Source organism: Carassius carassius, chromosome 11, assembly GCF_963082965.1.
Source record: "Carassius carassius chromosome 11, fCarCar2.1, whole genome shotgun sequence".
NCBI classification, from domain to species: domain Eukaryota; kingdom Metazoa; phylum Chordata; class Actinopteri; order Cypriniformes; family Cyprinidae; genus Carassius; species Carassius carassius.
This window is the reverse complement of record NC_081765.1, coordinates 19466866-19486730: the sequence shown is the minus strand read 5'-3', so window position 1 is coordinate 19486730 and position 19865 is coordinate 19466866. Positions and strand designations below refer to the sequence as shown.

The window sequence follows — 19865 nt, the reverse complement described above, 5'->3', positions numbered from 1 at the left end:
GCTGCTCCATGGCAGAGGCCTGCATATATTTGAGTGAAAACATTCACTATAGAGCTTCAAAAAATGGGAGTTATGAGACGACTGATTCATGTGAAGATAAAGGGAGTGAAATTGAAAAAACAAAGAACCTGTGTAAAGAGCAAACAAACTTTCACCTTCTGCTTGGGGTTGGATGGTTTCTATGAAATGTCTTTGTATATGACCCAACATGCTGTCTCTCCAGATATACCCTCATCAGCCTACATTACAGAGAGGAAAATACAAAGGGGAAAAACAACCTGAAAGGAAATTAAAAATCCAAAAAATATATTTATATATTTATATATATTTACGAGGTATGTATCCACAAAAAAAAGAACAAAAACAAGCAGTCTTTTTCAAACCTTGTGTCAGATTCTTAATTAAAATAATAATAGTTATAATAATAATAATAATAATAATATCAATAGTAAATCAGCAAACCAAAACAAGGAGACTAAGCTCCTAGAAGCGTAGCACTGAGATTTCAGTCAGCTTTCTCCAAAGGAAGTCCAAAGCATCAAAGCCTCAATCCACCAGGTGGCGCTGCAACACACTTTGAGGAACTTTTTTTTCTCCTTCATATTAAGTCCAAAAAACAAACAAAAAATAACAATAGTTCCAAGAGTTCAGCAGAAAATGTATTAAGCCAACGTAGCTAAAAGCCCAAAAGGTGCTGTGGCCCCCTGGCAACCGTGTCTCTGATTTCCGATGTTGTTCACGGTCTTCACAACAAAAGGTGTCTTGTGCAACAAAACAAAAGGAAGAGCAAAACTAAACTCGAATCTAAAACAAAAACACAGGAGATGTGATCCTCCTAGAGTTTGTTAGTGAGGCTGTATCCCACCTTCCTTCAAGGTCATGCCAAATACTGCTGCATCGCTGTTTTTGCCCTTAGAGAAGGAGGGAGATGTGAACGGTTAAATCTTTACTAAGGCAACAAACCAAGATGAAGCAACTACCAACAGATCAATGCCAGTCTGTCGATCACCTGTCACAGAGGTTGGGATCTGATGCCTGGGTGAGTTTGTGTAAGATATCAACAAAGCCCATCTCCCTTAGCTTGTCCTGTCTCTCTTGTGAGCCTGGAAGAAGTGAAAAAACACACTTACACAGTACGCAAAGAGTCTTATTTAGCCAGAGGACTGGTCTTACTATCAGATACAAATAAACAACACTAAGAAAATCTTCACAAAATGTATTTCCAATACTACACTGTTGTTATTTTATGGAACAGCATTGTATGCCTGAACAAACTCTTTAGAGGAATAATAATAAATACATATTAATAATAATAAGAGCCTCCAAATGAAATATTTAGGACAAAATTAAGATGTTAATATTTCATAAATATTTTCCCTTGCCATTTCATTAATAACACCATTAAATTTAACATAATAAATTATTGGTTGTTAGGATTTTATTGTGTATTCTTTCTTTAGGACATTAGCCGCGTTTCCACTATCGAGCTTAAACCGGGCGTGCTAGTGCGTGCCAGGGCCAGTCGTGTTTCCACTGTCACTTCCGGGGCTTGATCGTGCCTCACCGGGGCTTCCTCGGGGCCAACTGCCAGGGTTTTTTGGCCCGATGAAAACCTTTGGCCAAAGCGGGCCAGCTAGGGCTAGAGGAGGGGTTATGAAAAAAGGCGGAGTTTCTCAGCATCTGGAGAGCGTCAGCGATCCGGATCATTACAGAAAGATAACAGCTTTAACACCAGTATTAAAGACTTTTTAAAATAATTTGAGATCAAAACTCACTCTTAGTCAGCAGCGAGTGTTTGAAATAACTCGATCCAATGTGGATTATAATCACTAAACAAGGCAGAAATATTTATAAGCGATATAAAAGACTATGCACGATAAACATTCCCATAGTAAACATGGTAAATGCAACCACTTTTACTTTTATTTATCACTTTTATTTAGTAACATATTTATCTGTCGTCTTGTCTCGAGAGTTTAGCTCCACGTAGCATAGCCTATCATCAAAATATTATAATTATTTTTGTTCGGGAGCTTTTATAAAAAAAATACAGTCTGCGCTGCGGATCATTTCTATAACACCAGCCTTAAACACTTTTTTAAATAAGTCGAGCTCAAAACTCACTTTCAGTCAGCAGGAGTGTTTGCAATAACTTGATCCGATTTGAATTACAATCATAGCCTATCATCAAAATATTATGATTTTTGTTCGGGAGCTTTTATAAAAATAACTTGATCCGATGTGAATTACAATCACCATACAAGGCAGAAATATTTATAAACGATGCAAAAGACTATGCACGCTGGGCATTAACATTACCATAGTAAACATGGTAAATATGAACCGTTTGAGGAAATCAGATGTCAGCTTCTTATTCTCTATCACAATCGTGTAATTATTTAGTAACTTATATTATCTGTCATAAGTCTCGCCTCAAGAGTTTAGCTCCACGTAGCCTATCATAAAAATATAATAATGTTTCATGTTCGGGAGCTTTTATAAAAATAGAGATATTATCATTCATTCTAAATTTGACATAGGCCACTTTGGCTACAAATAAATAGAAACAGACTCGACTGAATAAGCAGGCTATTTTCATAAGCGTTAGAAAATAAATAAATAAAATAGAAATAAATGTATTTCTGTGTGATTAATTCTGAGTCCTGATAAATTAATTCATTACGATCAATGTATCACTTATTCTACTATAGTAAAACATCCATGCCTTTGAATTTGAATATTTACCAAAGCATGCAAACAAACGGCCGCTTTTATCATGTTCGTGTGTGATCGCGCATGTTCCAGTGACTTATTTCTTAGTTTTCTGATAACTTCTCTTTGTTGGTGAAATGAAGGCGTTTCGTTGAGTGACGTTGTTCCGGAGAGGCATGTAAAGGGCGTGTTTTAGTGACGTGCAGCAGAGCTTCTGGCTCGACTGTGGAAACCCTGCGCTATTCTGGCCTCGTGCTACTGGCCCGAGGCTATTAGCAAAGTCCTTTCAGGCAAGTCGTGCCACTCGGCCGCCATCTTGGCAAAGCCTCCAGGCAGCTATTTCAGAATAACAAGACCAGCTCCTATCTAAATGAATGGGCAGAGAGTCAGAACTACACTTTCACTGGTCACCGGGACATAAAAACAGCATGTATAGAAACAGCAGTGAAATATGATAAAAATCGCTGAAAAATGTTGATGACTTTGCCCTAAAATAAGGTTTAAAACGCCTTTTTCCCCACAGGTTATACCTTTACTACGCATAGGCAAGGGTTTCTCAACTGTGTGCATACGTCAGTGGAACCAGACGATAGGCTTAAATGTTTCCCGGCTTGACTGTTAAAAGCAGATGATTGGCTTTACAGCGGGAGGGGCGGGACATGTGCACACAACCGCCATCTTTGCCGTTACAGGTCTTACTTATATAGTTGTATTGAGGATTGAGGAAGTGGCATGTCTCCTATAAACTGTCTCTGTTATTAGCCCCGCCCAGCCCGTTTTAAGCCCTGGCTCGCACTGGCCCGACAGTGGAAATGCGGCTATTGAATGCCTTAAATCAAACAGAAAACTTAAATAGATAGACATTTTAAACATATGTAATAAAACACAAATGATTCATGATTAATATTTTAATACTGATTTGACAAGACTAATGACGCTTTTACTGTAAATGCTTTTGTGCATGTTTGGACAAACTGAGAGCACAACAAACTGTCCCACTACACCTCCACAGAACCCACGTGTCCTGAGCTCCTCACCGTCCTCCTCATTCCAGATTAGGTTAGAGATGCAGAAGGTGGCAGCCAGCTGCAGCTTCACATTGGAGTGACCCTGAAATATAGACAACAGAAGAAATTACACAAAAGAAAAAAAAGAACTATCCCGCAGGAGAAAGACAAGAAGAGCCAAGAGCAAGGGACAGTGATAAGGGGGAAACAAGCAGAAGCACAAGGACACTATGGTACAGACAACAACATCTTAAACAAATTCTATGTATTGAAAATTAATGTATTGAATTAATGTATTGAAAAAAGCCCACAAATGAGAAAACAGATGAAAAGACAATGCACTGACCATGTAATATTTAATTTTTTGGAGCATGTCGTCATTGGTCATAATGAGTTCCTTGGCAGTGTTTCCGTCAGCAATGTTGGCCAATATGCATAATGTCTGCAAAAGATGACAAAGCCAAAGTTAAACATCAGCTCTGGGAACTATTCAAATCAATGCTCCTAAACGAATGTTCCGGGTTCCACAGCAGTTATCAGCATTTTTGAGGAAATATAAAGATGTTTCATATATATTTTGAAACTTAATATAGAACACAATTTAAGATACATTTTATAACACAATATTACTGGTTGTAATGTATTCTAAACAAATAATTGCAGCCTTGATGGGAATAACATTAAACGTGTGAACAAAAACACACACAGTTTAATGCACCACAAATGTATCACACTCAAAACCTGATAACTGATTTAGAAAGAAATAAAAAAGAAGAAAAGAAAAGGGGAGCAACCAACTGATAACAAGACAGAAGAGGTAAAGACTTTTTCTATGGCATTTAAGATATGATCAGTTTTACATTCTAAAAAGTAATTTTAAGACCTTGATACTTTTCAAGGACTTTTACAGACACAAAATGCCTGTGGAATATAATAGCTGCTTGAGATGTCTTGCTAGTCTGATTCTGTAAGACCTAGTGAGCACAATGCCATCTTAGTGTGTTTGAGCAGCTCACCTGCTCTTTGACCTCTATGCTGTGTTCTCCCTCCAGGATAAGCGTGACCGCTTGCATGATCTGCTTCCCATGTGAGCTCATGACCTGGTCTATATGCTGCCAAAGACAGGGAAAGACAATTAGTGTGTGTGTTTTACAGAAAGGCCATAAGTTTGACTTGTTAGACAGTGGAAGGGAATATATATGTATATATATGTGTGTGTGTGTGTGTGTGTGTGTGTGTGTGTGTACACATATACATACATACACATACAGTGGGTATAGAAAATAATCCCCCTCCCCCCTTTAAAATCATCACATTTTGTTGATTTACAGCCTGAAATGAATGAATGCTTCATCCAGCTGTATTTACTCAGTGCAATATAAACCATCCAAGATATAACACCAAGATGTCAGAAAACAAAACAAAAAACAAACAGGATCACTGAGTTGGAAAAGGATCACCCCCTTGTGTCAGTATTTTGTTGAACCACCTTTTTTTTTAATTACAGCTTTTAGTCTGTTGGGATTTGCCTCTGTCTCTACTAACTTTGCACATCTAGACTTTGCAATATTTTCCCACTCTTCTTTGCAGAACTGCTGAAGTTCAGTTAATTTTTTTTAAGGTAGAGCGTTTGTGGACTGCAGTCTTCAATTCATTCCACAGATTTTCAGTGGGGTTTAAGTCTTGGCTCTGACTAGGACGTGCAAACACATTCACCGTTTTCTCATTCAACCACTGTGTGCTCAGTTTTGCTGTGTGTTTGGGTCATTGTCATCTTGGAAGACAAACCTTCTTCCCATTGAAATCTTTCTGACAGAGGGCAGCAGACTTTCCTCAAGAATTTGACTGTATTTTGCCCCATACATGTTTCGTTGTATCCTGACAAGTGCCCCAGTCCCTGCTGCAGAGAAACAACAAGAACAGGACATCACCACCTTCATGCTTTACTGAAGGAATGCTGTTATTTTGATCATAAGCTGTAATGGATTTCTGTCAGATATATCTTTTGGGGTAGAAGAAAAAAAATACAATTTTAGTCTAATCTGACTATAACACAATTTTCCATGTGGCCTCAGAATCTTCAAGATGCGTTTTGGCAAAACTCATTCGTGACTGCATGTGGCCTTTCTTGAGGAGTCACATGCACACAATATTACTGCAACTGCTTCAGATTTGCTGTTGGCCTCTTTGTAGCAAGTTTCCTTCTGGCTCTTTCATTTTGTTTATAATCACGTCCTGATGCAGGTTGGCTCTGTGTTGTATCAAATATCTTCCACTTGTTAATAATAGACTTCACTGTGCTTCTAGGCGTTGATAAAGCCTTTAGGAAGATCAAAGTTGGCACACCACAGCTCCAAAAATAGAAAATATTTATTTCTGTTCTCACCACAGGTGACATTTTGAGCCAAAAAGCTCTTCATCAGTTCTTCATCGATAAGGCCTTTGAAATTTTTTTGTATCCATCTCCTGACTTGTGCCTGTCCACAACTTTATCCCGGAGATCATTTGATGGGTACTCATAGTTGATTGTTTGCTTCAGTTGCCCTACCAAGGACTGAAATGCTTCAGGAAAGCTCTTCTCATGCTGAGCTAATCACAATGACCACAGATGATCAAGTTGAACATCAAATGGCTTGGTGTGCATTGAGAAGGTGATTAGCTACACATGACTGAATTTTTAGGAGGGGGGTAATCCTTTTTCCAAATGAGTGATTCTGTTTTTTTATTTAATTTTTTTCTGGCATATTGGTGTTATGTCTTTCACTTTGATGTTATAAGTTGTAAATACAGCTGGATAAAACAAAAACTGTCTTAATTTCAGGGGCTGGGGATGTTCTTTTCTATACCCACTGCGCATATATATATCCTCCGGACAACCAGTTATGGAGTTTTGTCCTCTGTAGACACTGGGACTAAAAGCTTGTTTATTACAAATTTGGCAATAATTACTCCCATTACTAGATTTCTTTTTTCATTACGTTGCCCCAAAAATGAATTAATATGCAAATTATATGCAGTGTATAGAGATACATTGTACATAATGGGACAACCTGTTTATGCCAACCTGCATTAAACAAAATGGTATAACAATTCATTGTTATACCATGGGTTTGGGTTTGAGTCTCGGGCCGGCAATACGACGACTGAGGTGCCCTTGAGCAAGGCACTGAACCCCCAACTGCTCCCCGGGGGCCAAAGCATAAATGATGCCCACTGCTCCAGGTGTGTGTTCACGGTGTGTGTGTTCACTGCTGTGTGTGTGCACTTTGGATGGGTTAAATGCAGAGCACGAATTCTGAGTATGTCACCATACTTGGCTGAACGTCACGTCACTCACTCACTCACTCACTCACTCACTCACACTCACTCTCACTCACTCACACACTCACTCACTCACTCACTCACTCACTCACTCGTCACTTAAATTAAAAAAAAAATTTATTTTGGTAGTCAGGAGGTTAAATATATACACATATATAAACATAATGTGCGTTACCGGCCGGGTGGAGAGCAGGTTTCGAAGTAGCCCCAATGTTTTCATGAGCACATTGGTATCAGGATCAGACAGGAGTCTAAAAAGCTGTTCTGTACCCAGAGCTCGAACTATCTCCACCTTCACCTTCTGATCTGCCTGGAAGGCCATGTTCTGCACAAACACACATTACAGATTCTGATGACATAGAGTGTTTTCATTCTGAAACTCTATTGTGGACCAAAGTCTGTTGGTCTTACCATTAGAGCCCAGATGCCATTGACCCTTAGAGCTGGACTGTCACTTTGTGTGAGGCTGCATAGTAACTCGATGACCCCAGACTCTAAGATAGGCTGTGGACACACACATCCACAGTCACTTTTTAAAGCCCAGTGGTACTGGGAATATCCCTCATACTTATTCCTCTGTCTTCTGTTAATAATATTGCTATATTGCCTGACCAGAAATTCTGAAGCCGTTTTAAAAGCTTTAAGTTTGAATGTTTTCAGTTTGACGTAGTTCAATAATAATTATAATATTACTTTTACCGAACAACTGTAAGAAATTGAAAATCTTGGCTGTATAATGCTTTTAAACCAACAAAGTGTGTGTACTTTACCTCTTTGCTGGGTGAAAACTCCAGCAGTAGGTTGCATAGTGTTGAAGAGGCCATGACCAGGACCTCATCTGGTGCGTTCTGTAACAGCTACCCACAAAAACAAATGTGCATTCAAATAGGGTTTGATTAGCGTACAGATTTAAATCAACATCATCTGAATATCATACCTTCATTAGTGGCTTCCATACTGCATGATCATGGAAACTTGTCCTTAGCTGTTGTACAGACCGTGATAAACTGTGCAGACATCTAGAGGAAATTTGAAAGAAAGAAATTAAAACGAGCAAACCAAAACCTTTTATTCTCTCAATTCTTTCAAAATCCAACTGCTGTGCATTTTCAACAAACACATTTCACTTTGAGACAACTATTCAAAAGTTTGAAGTCTGTAAGATTTTGTAAAATATTTTTAAGGCTTCATTAGAAATGTATTTGTCACTTTTGATTAATTGAATGCATCATTGCTGAATAAAAATACTGATAAAAATACAGAAAAAAAAGAAATTAAACATTATTTTACAGACCCCAAACCTTTTTGATTCTCTTAATTTTTTTGGGACAGTCAATTAAGAGAAAAGGTGCATCATACCTGACTGCTGCTAACCGTACTTTGATACTAGATTCTGATAGGCCACTAACAATCCTGTCCATCATGTTTTCCGTCTCTGTAATCTGTAGTAGGTATCAATGCAGTGAGCATATCAGGCACTCTTTGGACTTTTTTTTTTTTTTTTTTTTTAAACAGAGCAATTGCAATATAATATAAATCACCTTTTTCCTGATGTCCTCGTCATTGGAGCCCAGCGAGGCATAGAGTTTAAAGGCTGCTTGCCGCAGTTCATGCGCATGTTTCAAGTCATGGTCCAACTGCAGGAAGACAAATGATCAGATAAACTGAGTGTACATTATATCAGAAAAGCAAAAGGTACCTGATTACCCCTACTACTGAAATCCACATACTTAGTTTTATACAAAAACAACAGAAGTCTCTGGTATTTCCTCATTTAGAAAGCTAAATACATGCATGCATGTGAACGTGAAGTTACCCTCTTAATATCAGTGATGGCGCTGACAGAGCTCGGGTATTTAAAGTAGTCAGCCAACATGGACACGAGGTGATCGGTGACGCTTGCAATCCGCTGTAGTTCTATGTCCGGCTCCATCAGGAAGGCTAGCGTCTCAGCTCCCTCCACCCTCTCCTCCAGTAACCGCTCTTTACTGCACATCCGCACCAGGCATGGTAAAGTCTGTCCACACACACAGAACTAGTTCCCACACACTTTCAATGGTGACACTTTTGCATTCATCACATATATGTAGATGTTTTCTGGAGGTACCTTTAGTACAATAGAGTTGTCGTCTGTCCTGATGGCTCCTGCTCGACACATGTATGTTAAACTGAGAGAAAAAGAATGTGAGTTTGTAAAAGCTAAAGCGATTAATCATGTATTTTCACAAATAACCTGCAAGATGAGATTTGCTCACCATTTGGCGGCTGTAAGCTGCATTTCGATGGGTTTGTCCCTCTGCAGCATTCTAACAAAAACCTGAGAGAGCTGCTCACCATCTACAAGCACTGAGAAACACATACATACAAACAAAATAATATGAGTTTCAGCAGGCTTAAGCATTATTTTATTAATTGTCTCCATAGATATACAGAAAACCTAAATAAATGTTTTAAGCTTTGAACCAAACCACCAGTTCTTACATAATCACAACATCTGATTCAAAGAACAAAGGAGCATTGCAAAAAATGTTGAATCAGACTTTATGTGATGTGCTATGAGAAAACTCTGCTAAAACTTTTAGGCTCTAATACTACACCATGAACTAATCAAATCAAATGTTTGCTGTCAGTAGGATTTCTAATTCTCGCAGGCTGCATTTATTTGATCAAAAATACAGTAATATTGTAAAATACTGTTACAATTTAAAACAACTGTTTTCTATTCTAATATATTTTCAAATATAATATTCCTGTGATGGCAAAGCTGTATTTTCAACAGCCATTACTCCAGTCCTTAGTGTCACATTATCATTCAAATCATTGTAATATGCTGATTTGGTGCTGAATAAACACTTATTATTATCAATGTTGAACACTGTTATGCTGCTTAATATATTTGCTCTGAATATTATGTTTTACCTCAAGAAACCTACTGTTGTTCTCTATTCTTTTATTTCACTGAACAGTGTTTCAGACATTACCAAAGAAAATGAAAAACTGCAACACAAAAGAGAAGTCAAAGATCATCTCTGATGAACGTAAGCCAGGAGGACAAAACAAGTGGTGATCAAATGATGGTAGATAGAGGATGAGAGTCGTGCTCACCATTAACCAGTGTCATAGAGACCTGAGCATTCTCATAGGCCAAAACTGAGAAACACTTCAAGGCCTGCATCCGTAACTACAGAGAGAGTTCACAAACCATAATTACTCAGAATACACTGACATGCATCAAAAATACCATAATAAAAGGAAGAGTCACTCATCCTTTTTGTACTTTATAGGAGGGAGAGATGAGCAGGGGAGCGATGTTCTGGATGGCACCGTGGTTGAACAACACCGTCTGATGTTCTGGAGTCTGGACACACACATTAAGTCAATAGAGACAAAAGAATAGATTACTTTGCCAAGAAGCCTAAACTGTAATACTGCAACCATTTTTAAGTTTGCCATGTGGCCACAGGTGCATGTGGGCTAATCACTAATAAGGCTTGGAATAAAGCTTGTTTGTGGCTAATCTACTCAGAATTTAGAGCTGGAACCATTTGCTTTATAATTCTGAATAAATGCATATTTACTGTGTGATGTGTTGTGTGTTACCTTGCAGCAGTGGGCGAAGATTTGCGTTATGTATTCCTGTGTGTGCTGTGACCGACTCAGCAGGGACATGAGGTGAGGGATAACAGTGGGGTCCTGGTGCAAATTAAAACATGTTGATCATGCTTCTGTTTATGCACGTGCATACGTCATTTCAGAATGTGCAAGTTGTCTTACTGTGTACAACAGCTGCACTGGTGTGACTGGACTGATGAAGACGGTTCTTAAACAGCGTAGACATGCCTCGATGAAAATCAGATCAGAACACAAGAGACCTGCAGAAACACAAAACACTGCTCAAAAGATTGGAATCATGAAGATATCTTACTTTTTTTTGAAGAATTTATGCTCTTCAAGGATGCATTTATTTGATAAAAAATATAATAACACAGTAGTATCAAGGATAGACTGAGAAGATGGAGCGAGAACCTTCAAGCAGGGCTGGGATGATGTGACAGTCTACCAGGGACTTGATGTTGTTCTCTGTGCCCATTGCCAGACTTCCTAACACGACCGCACATTCAGTCCTCAGCTCCAGACTAGAAGAGCTCTGCTGGAGAAGATACAGAAGTCTACAACACACACACACACACACACACACACACACCAAGTACATCCTCATCAGCAGGGATTTGCATGTAAAACAGAGAACAGATAAAAGTGATTTTGCCGTCTTTAGGTTGGAGAGTGTCTTGTTTATTTCCAGCTTTAAATATGATTTTGAATCCCAGATATTTAATATAATTTCAGACTTTTGGACTTCCATGTAGTTTTCCAGCTATATTGGCCCAGCTCAGACAACTGGATAGATTAGCTATGATTTTTCAACCTTACTTCCTGTGTCAAAACTCATTGCAGTTCTATTGGTGGAAAAAGGTTAAAGTGGTTGGACATACCTTGGCACGGCTCCCAGCACAATCAGGTTGGCCTTCTGTCTGTTGTTTCCAATGACAGCATTCTTCATGTCACTATCAATAAAGGTGCAATCACTTATAATACTTATAACTTGTGCATAACACACATCTTCTATGGCATAGAAACAGATCAACAGAAAAAAATTAAGAAATAATTTTGAGGGTGCTATTGGTCAGATAAACAACAAGCTGGGTGAAAAAAAAGCTGTTTATTGGTTGCTGAACTTTTTGTTAAAAAACTAAAAAAAAATTAAACTACCGATCAAACGTTTGGGGTCAGTAAATTTTATTTTTAAGAAGTTTTATTCTGCAAAGACACATTAAAATAATCAAATGTGACAGTAAAATTGTTCACACAATTACAAAGGAATTGTATCTGAAATAAATACTGTTCTATTGAACTTTGTATTCTTTAAAAATGCTGAAAACCTTTTAAACTGTTTAAACATTTATAACAATTAGAAATGTTTCTTTAGCACCAAATCAGCATATAATAATTATTTTGAAGGTTTATGTGACCTGAAGCCTGGAGTAATGGCTGCTGAAAATTCTGCTTTTTCATTACAGAAACTATTTTAAACTGTAACAATGCTTCACTAATGCTTTTACTCCAATAAAATGCATTTTTTGGTGAGCATAAGAAAGTTCTTTAAAATCTTAAAAAAACTCTTTAAAACAAATGCTAATTTATTTTCCAGTCTAAATAGCCCTTCAGTGTGAGATAAACAATTTGAATAAAAAAAAAATTACAATTAGTATTTCAATTAATTTGAAACCTACATGTACAATAATTAAATAATTTACAATATGTTATTTAAAACAGACACTGGTGATCTTGCAAGTGTAAATTTGAATGAGCAGAGGATTTCAGAGGCTGATAATGAGAGCAAAGAGTAACACCCTCCTAGCAGACTCTCATCTCATGACATAGGTAGCACAAAGGTAATGTAGCGAGATTCTGCTCTGAACAAAATGGACGTGGAAATTTTGTATTGCTTTTTCTCTTCTATAAGGCTTTTTGCACTTAAATGACAGACAATGCATGTGCAATTGTAACTGATGCTTTATCTGTGCTCTTCTTCATCAACAGTACCCAAAATATTTGCAAATCTTTCCATGAGCACAATGTACTCATGCAACGTTCAAGTCAAATCAGAATGATGTTAAGAGTTGAGTGCACATGACACACAGAGAATCAATTACAAACATCATTTGCTCTATTTTTTTGCATTATCACTAAAAAGCTTTCGGTCTTTATCAGGAAATGAAAAAAGGAGACAGAAATATGAAACTGTCCAGTGTTGTTATTGTTAACAGGAAAATAAACTAAAACTATTAAAATATTGAAATAACTGAATGTGTAATACCCTGTAATAGCCTAACAGTGGGAATTAAAGCGTAACTTACATTGTTTTATTAAATTATGATCACATTAAATACAAAATCAGAAGTATTAAAGATATTTCATTTTAAATATTTAATATTAAATATGTGTTAAATATATTTTTTCCTTCTTGTGCAGGCGCAACATGCCACTCCCGGCAAGATGCCGCCCTAGGCGTATGCCACCCATACCTAAATCTTCCACGGTTCAAAACCACAACTATTTTATAAGTAATACTGTTTTGTGTCAAAAAATGGAGGTTTAATGGAGGTTTTTTTTAGGTGAGAATGTAGATGTTTAGACTTCCAATATGCAGTTTGTTAATTAAGATAATGGATATTTGAACATTTGCTTTGACGTTTTCAGAGTTGTGAGCTCCAGGGTGTCAGCCCGCCTAGAGCAGCCTCACCTCAACCAGTTCTTCTGGAATTTGCCACTGGCTTCGATGTCTCTATAGTGGTTAAACATGAGATATAATTCGTTTTGGGTTAATTTTTGGGTTAATCTAAAAGGTAATCTTTGGTCTCATTAATCTATTATTTGTTCCAGAACTAATAGTTTTGACTGAGGGCAAAATACCATAACGTTATATTTTATGTAACTTCAATGCTGTATAATAGAGTGCTGCCTTTGTACTTTTGACTGGACTGCTTAGCAACTTTTATGATGGCTGTTGTGGTTTTGTTTATTAAATATTATTATTCAATAAATAATATTTTATAGTGATCAGGGGCGAATTTAGTGAATTGGGGGCCCCAGGCAAAATATAGAAATGGGGCCCTAAACATTTGCACACATTTACCCAGATCAGCCTTGAAGTTTACAATGGTCCCCCATAGTGGTGTCCAACATTTGTACATTTTCCTGTACATGTTAAAATGGCTTTCTTTCATGTTGTAGACCACAAAATAGCAATTGATTTACAGTTGAGATACAAGTTTTCACAAAACAAAATAAATAAAATGATAAACCTCACAATTTAGCCTTTATTTATCTTGTTTTTTTTTAAGAAATAGGATGAGTCTGAAGTATAAATTATTAAATTAATTTAAAACGGGGTTATGTGTGTGGATCTTTGCATTGGTCTGAGCAAAAACTGCGGATTGGATTATATCAGCTTCAGATGCATAATATTTTCATTTGATAGAGGTAGGATACACAAGATGGTTGTCGTGGGAATTAACACTGTAAACAGCAACCGTTCGCGTGACCACACCTAATGCACATCTTATATATGAAAAGTATTTTAGGGGGCCTTTTGGCTTTTGGGCCCCCAAAACAGTCACCTTGTGCGCCCCTGGTAGAGTTAAACTATATTTGGTATTGAGAAACGGTGTCTGAATGTTCTTGACATGATTAAAGTTACAATGTTTCACCATTACATGCCAACAAAAGAGTGAATCAGCATTAAAGACTTTTATATTGAAAGAGACTAAAACAGGTCTATAAACAAAATGCAAATTTCATTATTTTTACTTTCAACAACAGCTTGTAAGACACGGCCAACAAACACATTGAGCAGCGCTGGCATTAGAAATCAACCTTAACAGATGAAAGGACAGTACGACAAAGATATTGCTTTCCTCAGCGGACATTCAAACTAATGTTTTATTGTGAATATAAGACTGAGCTGAAGAATGAATGTTGTATGAGATGCAGGTAATCACACTTGCTCAGTCCATCTTTCTTTCATAATACTCTACTCTACACAATACAGTAATACAATAAGCCTTCAATTAAGAAACTCAACGTTTCTTAGTTAAAGTGACGTTTTCGAATTAGTAACGTAGGCTTGGGCTCAGCTGTTAAACTGTCAAACTGAGATTTGAATCCGTTCCGGAAGGAAGTAGTTCTGTGTACAAAATGTGTGTGTGTTTTGATTTAAGACACTCTGTTGTTGTTTCTTATTTATTTACACACTTGTACCGATATGGATTTGGATACATCAATAATGATGGCAGAAGCAAATTGGTATTCGTCATCATTCTTAAAGCCCCCAACTTGGAAAGAAACCAGCATTTCCTACTGATTATAACAACAGTATCATTGTTGCATCTCTGTGAGTTCATCTTGCCGAAATTATTTTGACATGACTTTAAATCAGGATAAATACTTAATGTGTTAGTTCAGTGGTTCCCAAACTTTTCCATTCCACGACCCACCTAGACAAGTGTAATCTATTTCACGACCCACAAAAATATCTGAGAAAAAAAAACAAAAACGGTTGAAATTACTTTAAGCCTAATCTTACTTAAAAGTTTGATGACAGAAATTAAGTATTTAAGAAAAATAACCATTTTATTTTAGAGTACACTTGAAAATTTTCACTATTAATATTTAAGTTAAAATTTTTGGTTAAAAACGTTAAAATATGTAGTGTCCATAAAAACATGAAACAGGCTCACTGTAATCTGCGCTGCTTTGTTTTGTTGCAGAAAATGCATTCATGATCCTTCCGTGTGTGTCAGCAAGAATAGAGCACAATCCAACACTTTTTTAGAAAAGTATAAGAAGCAAAGCAAAACTATCTAAAATAGTTTGGATATTAAAATAATTGTGAAAAGGTAAAAAATCATAATGCAGAGATGTGTCTCATTTTAAATAAACAACAACAAAAAAAACTGGATAACATTTATTTTTGCAATGGTTAAATAAATGTTCAGCAATGTCTCCAAAGATTTCTGAACTTTTTTCTCTAAACAGAGATGATACGTCAAGGAAATATTGTGAACTTTTGTACATTTTGTTATGTGGAAATGTTTAAATCTTGTACTGTTACAATTAACCCTGCGTTTGTGCCCTGCTCACATGTGAAATGCTTTTTACAAACTGTTTCCCAAACGAAAACAGTGCAGAGTTCAAACAGACAGATAGAAAATATTTCTAACAGATAGAAATATTTCAGGCCTACCTGAAACCGTTTTTGTAACATTTCGAATTTTCTGGTGTATGCAATCTCATACAGAATATAGTGTATTGAAGTGGGCAAGTTTTTTCTTTTTTAATAATGCGAACCGATTGAACCTTTTAATGACATTGCTGAAACCTTAACTGTTATTACAACTCGTGCGAGCCCGCGCTTCAAAACAGGCAACGCGCGCAGACTTAATTGCAATTCGAAAATCACACTAAGGATATTGCAGTTCGTTATTAATGTTGGTGGGCTATATCTTTGTGACGAGTGGGTTCCCGGTTCCCGCCTTCTTCTTCCCGTGATTGTGAAGTTTTTAATGTGTTACACTGGTGCCGAAGCCCGGGAGGAAGGAGGGGACACGCTGCTGAAGATCTGGGGTGAATCCGCAGTGCCATCGAGCTCACTCCAGCCCACCGCCTCGATGACTCCTTCAGGAAGGAGGTGGGAACCGGCAGACAATCAAACGAAGTTTTAATAACCAAATAAACACAAAACAGCGCGACAGCCCCACGCAGACGACTGCCGCGCACAAACAAAAACCAAACACCAAATAAAATCCAGGCCTGGTCCTCTCTCGTCCTTCACTGTCATCGCTCCTCTTTTGTATCGTTCCGATCTTTTCCGTGGTTCTCGCTCTGTTCCCATGGCTCTCGGCACCGCCCCACTCGTCACATTCATGCAGCCCTAGACTGAACTGTGTGAGGTTGTGTGTGTGTGTGTGTGTGTCATTGAAACGCAAATTTATCTGCAGCCAAGTGACTTTGTGCGCCCCACCTTGTTCCATTCTGTGACCCACAAGTGGGTCGCAACCCACAGTTTGAAAACCCCTGTGTTAGTTAATGCCTGCTATGATGGAGGATATAGATTTGTGGAAAAATATGGCTGTGGCAGTTGGGAACATCAAGCTAACAGTAACCAGAGCTGAAGTGCTGAGTTAAAAGGAAGGACACATAGTTGTTTACTCACATGACTCCCTGCAGCACATTCTGTGGGTCAGGGTCGAAAAGCCGGTCAACATAGTGGCGACTCGTGGCTGTGACTTCCTGCATAGTGACAAATGACAGCACAAAAATGATTCAGCAAACTCAACACATCAGAGGCATCAAAACACCCTCAGTTTCGTTGTACCAACCTAAGCTGTTCTGGCACAAATGAGTTTCTAACAGACTTCAACAAGGCATTTGAATGATTTGGGATAATTATTAAATTACAGTATTCCATCTCTCTATGATTTCCCAGCCCCTAAAGACGTATTGAGCTGTCTGTTTAGACATCATTACATGGATAAAGAATCAAGTTAAAATTCTTGCAACATGACTAATTAACATTTATTTGACATACTGAAATAAGATATACTTGGAATCCAGTGATAAACTCATCTTATTTCACTGGTTATTCTCACTATGATGCAATTAATATAATAACAGATACAAGCTTATAGACAAGCCTATGTAGTATATATTATACATTTAAAAAAAGAAATTAAATTAAATTAGAAAAACACAGTCACAACATCCTTACATCTTAATCCTCACGTTATGTTTGGGATCTAAAAGACTTTCAAGACCCATGATGGCTCATGATACACGGGGCAATTTTTTAGAAATTTTGCTGGGCAACTTATTTTGAACAATGTTGCTTGGGCACTTTCCCATTGAGAATGGGTAACAAATTTCTGTCTGGATACTTTAGATCGGTCATGGGCCCTGTGCCATACCTGGCTGCCTGTTAACGGCAACATTGCTCAAAAAGTTGCCCCGTGTATCATCAGCCTTGCAGTTCAAAACCCATACTTAATATTTAATTCATTTTAAGACAGCACATAATGATCTTACAACCAATGATGTTTAACAAAATATCGTATTGATTAAAAATGACTTGGAGTCTCAGAAACCTCTTTAAAATATATGTGATGATCCAACTGACTTTAGACAGAAACAGTGTTAATATATGGGATATCCATTAACTTTTCTAAAAAGAGCATATCATACAACAAACGGTTAAAGCTTTAACAATATCACTCTCCTGGGTCGAATGGATCAGAGGAATAACCTCACATTTAAAGTTTTTTAGGGGGAGACCATTAACAGAACATGAAGGCTAAATTATGAATGATGTCCCTAATTTTTTTTTTTTTTACTAGACTACAATTTAAAGTACTAAGTGAAAACTGGGAGAGATGAGATTATACCCTCAGAGTACACACCATCACCTGACCCCACCAGTGCACCTGTGCTGCACCACAGTGAGGGCAGATCAGCATGTGTCAAAACAAACAGGACAGAACTACAGAGCTGTCAAAAGGGGGGCGTTACCACCACATCAGCCCATCAGATCATCATTTAACCACTTCATCAGAGAATATCAAGCAGGTTTGATTTTGTTTTTGGAGCCCCAGGTCTAAATATGGAATGGAAACTAAATATAACTTTGATTTGACAGCTCTGAGCACTTCCAGATCTAATGTTAACCACATAAACACACAGCCAGCCATCAAAAACCACATCGCTTGGTTTAAGATCAATCGCTAAAGTCCATCTAATGTGTCTAGTGTATATCTGAGTGATCCTGAAGTGAAAATGTGAGGTTTTAATGGGTATAATCAAAGAGACTCACGGATAACACGCTGATGCGTAAAGGGGCCTCCAGCAGGCACGCCATCATTCACTCAGCGGAACATTCACAGCGGCACTTTCCACACAAACACAGCTCAGTCAGCGGGTTATTTACATCAGCACTTTCTCCGCAAGCTATATCCAGCTGAACATGCAGAGCAGCACTTTCCACACCACCTAATCCCCATTTAATTATTATTATTAGCTTGTGTGTGTTTTTTAACTAATTAATTAAATTAAATTTAAATTGAAAAAGCAATGTATAATTTAAATAATAATAAAATCAATTAAATTAAATTATCTCAAGAATCGGATAAAAAAAACACATATTTTCCATCTTTTTTTTGACAAACTCCAGCACTCTCTATTCTAATTCTTTTTGCATTCTACTTATCTGTTTTCTTTTTATTTATTTTATTATAATAAAAACGTGGCTATATGTACTGCATTACGCTAACTGAAACTTGCATGTCATTGTCCTTTTGTTGCTTTTGATTGCTTCCATTTTCCTCATTTGTAAGTTGCTTTGGATAAAAGTATCTGCTAAATGTCTAAATGTAAATGTAATAAATATTGCTGATTACTCACCTATTATTTATTATATATTCTAAATGTAAAAAAAAAATTGAGGGGGAAAAATACCATCCTTTCAGCTATATTTAAATCTTTCTTACAGCTGATTTTATGCGGCGCTGGCAGACATCAAAGTTTTTTTATTTTATTTCCAGAATTATACATCAAGTAATACAGTGAATACAAATATTTAACAGATAATATTCTAAATGATTACAAAGCATCATAAGACAAAAACAAAAAAACAAAAAAGAATACATACACACACAAAAACATAACGGAAAGGGGTATACATTATTAAAATAAAGAAGAGAAATTTAATTCTTTGATAATGTCCATAGTTCTTATTGCTTTGCGGTTTGAAAGTCCTTTCAGTGTTTCAAAGTAAATCTTCATGTCAGCCTTAAAATGGTAGATGTTGGGTATCCTTTCAGACCATTTACATTTATGTATGTAAACCTTACCAAGTAATAAAATAAGATTTAACACAAAACTGTGACTTTTATCTATCTCTTTTTTTGTCATAATAAAAAAACATCCTTTTTCTCTATGCAAATTTTAATTCCACTCAACATATATTAAAAAAATATTCCACATCAATCCAAAAAAACTTCACATACAAGCATTCAAAGAAAAGATGTAAGACAAATGTACAGATTTCAGACAAATTTTACAAAATGTACAGAATTCAGAAAGGTCACTTTTATATCGTTTTAGGAACTCATTTGTTGGGTAAATTTTATGTATCATTTTAAAGTATATTTCAAAAACTTTGTTATTAATACAGTATTTATAAGTATTTAAGTCCAAATCAATCTCCAATTAATA

At 36.9% G+C, this 19865-nt stretch overlaps 1 protein-coding gene across 3 annotated transcripts; it reads right to left on the bottom strand.

Annotated features, from left to right (window-relative positions):
* Positions 1-18581, bottom strand: LOC132152959 (armadillo repeat-containing protein 8). Of its 3 annotated transcripts, none has more exons than XM_059561995.1 (22): positions 18466-18581; positions 16816-16892; positions 11534-11605; positions 11067-11209; positions 10815-10912; positions 10641-10733; positions 10318-10398; positions 10146-10221; positions 9296-9386; positions 9148-9208; positions 8857-9057; positions 8582-8677; positions 8400-8482; positions 7978-8059; positions 7811-7897; positions 7452-7544; positions 7216-7365; positions 4736-4831; positions 4066-4161; positions 3717-3822; positions 1010-1103; positions 1-911 (listed from the first exon to the last, which is right to left on the bottom strand). In XM_059561995.1, the coding sequence occupies exons 1-22, from the start codon at positions 18511-18513 to the stop codon at positions 878-880; spliced, it is 2058 nt and encodes a 685-aa protein (XP_059417978.1). In that variant the 5' UTR covers positions 18514-18581; the 3' UTR covers positions 1-877. The 3 variants fall into 3 exon arrangements, with proteins under 3 accessions (XP_059417978.1, XP_059417979.1, XP_059417980.1); XM_059561996.1 differs by having other exon boundaries at positions 3732-3822; XM_059561997.1 differs by having other exon boundaries at positions 3750-3822; positions 18466-18580.
* Positions 18582-19865: the final 1284 nt, after the last annotated feature.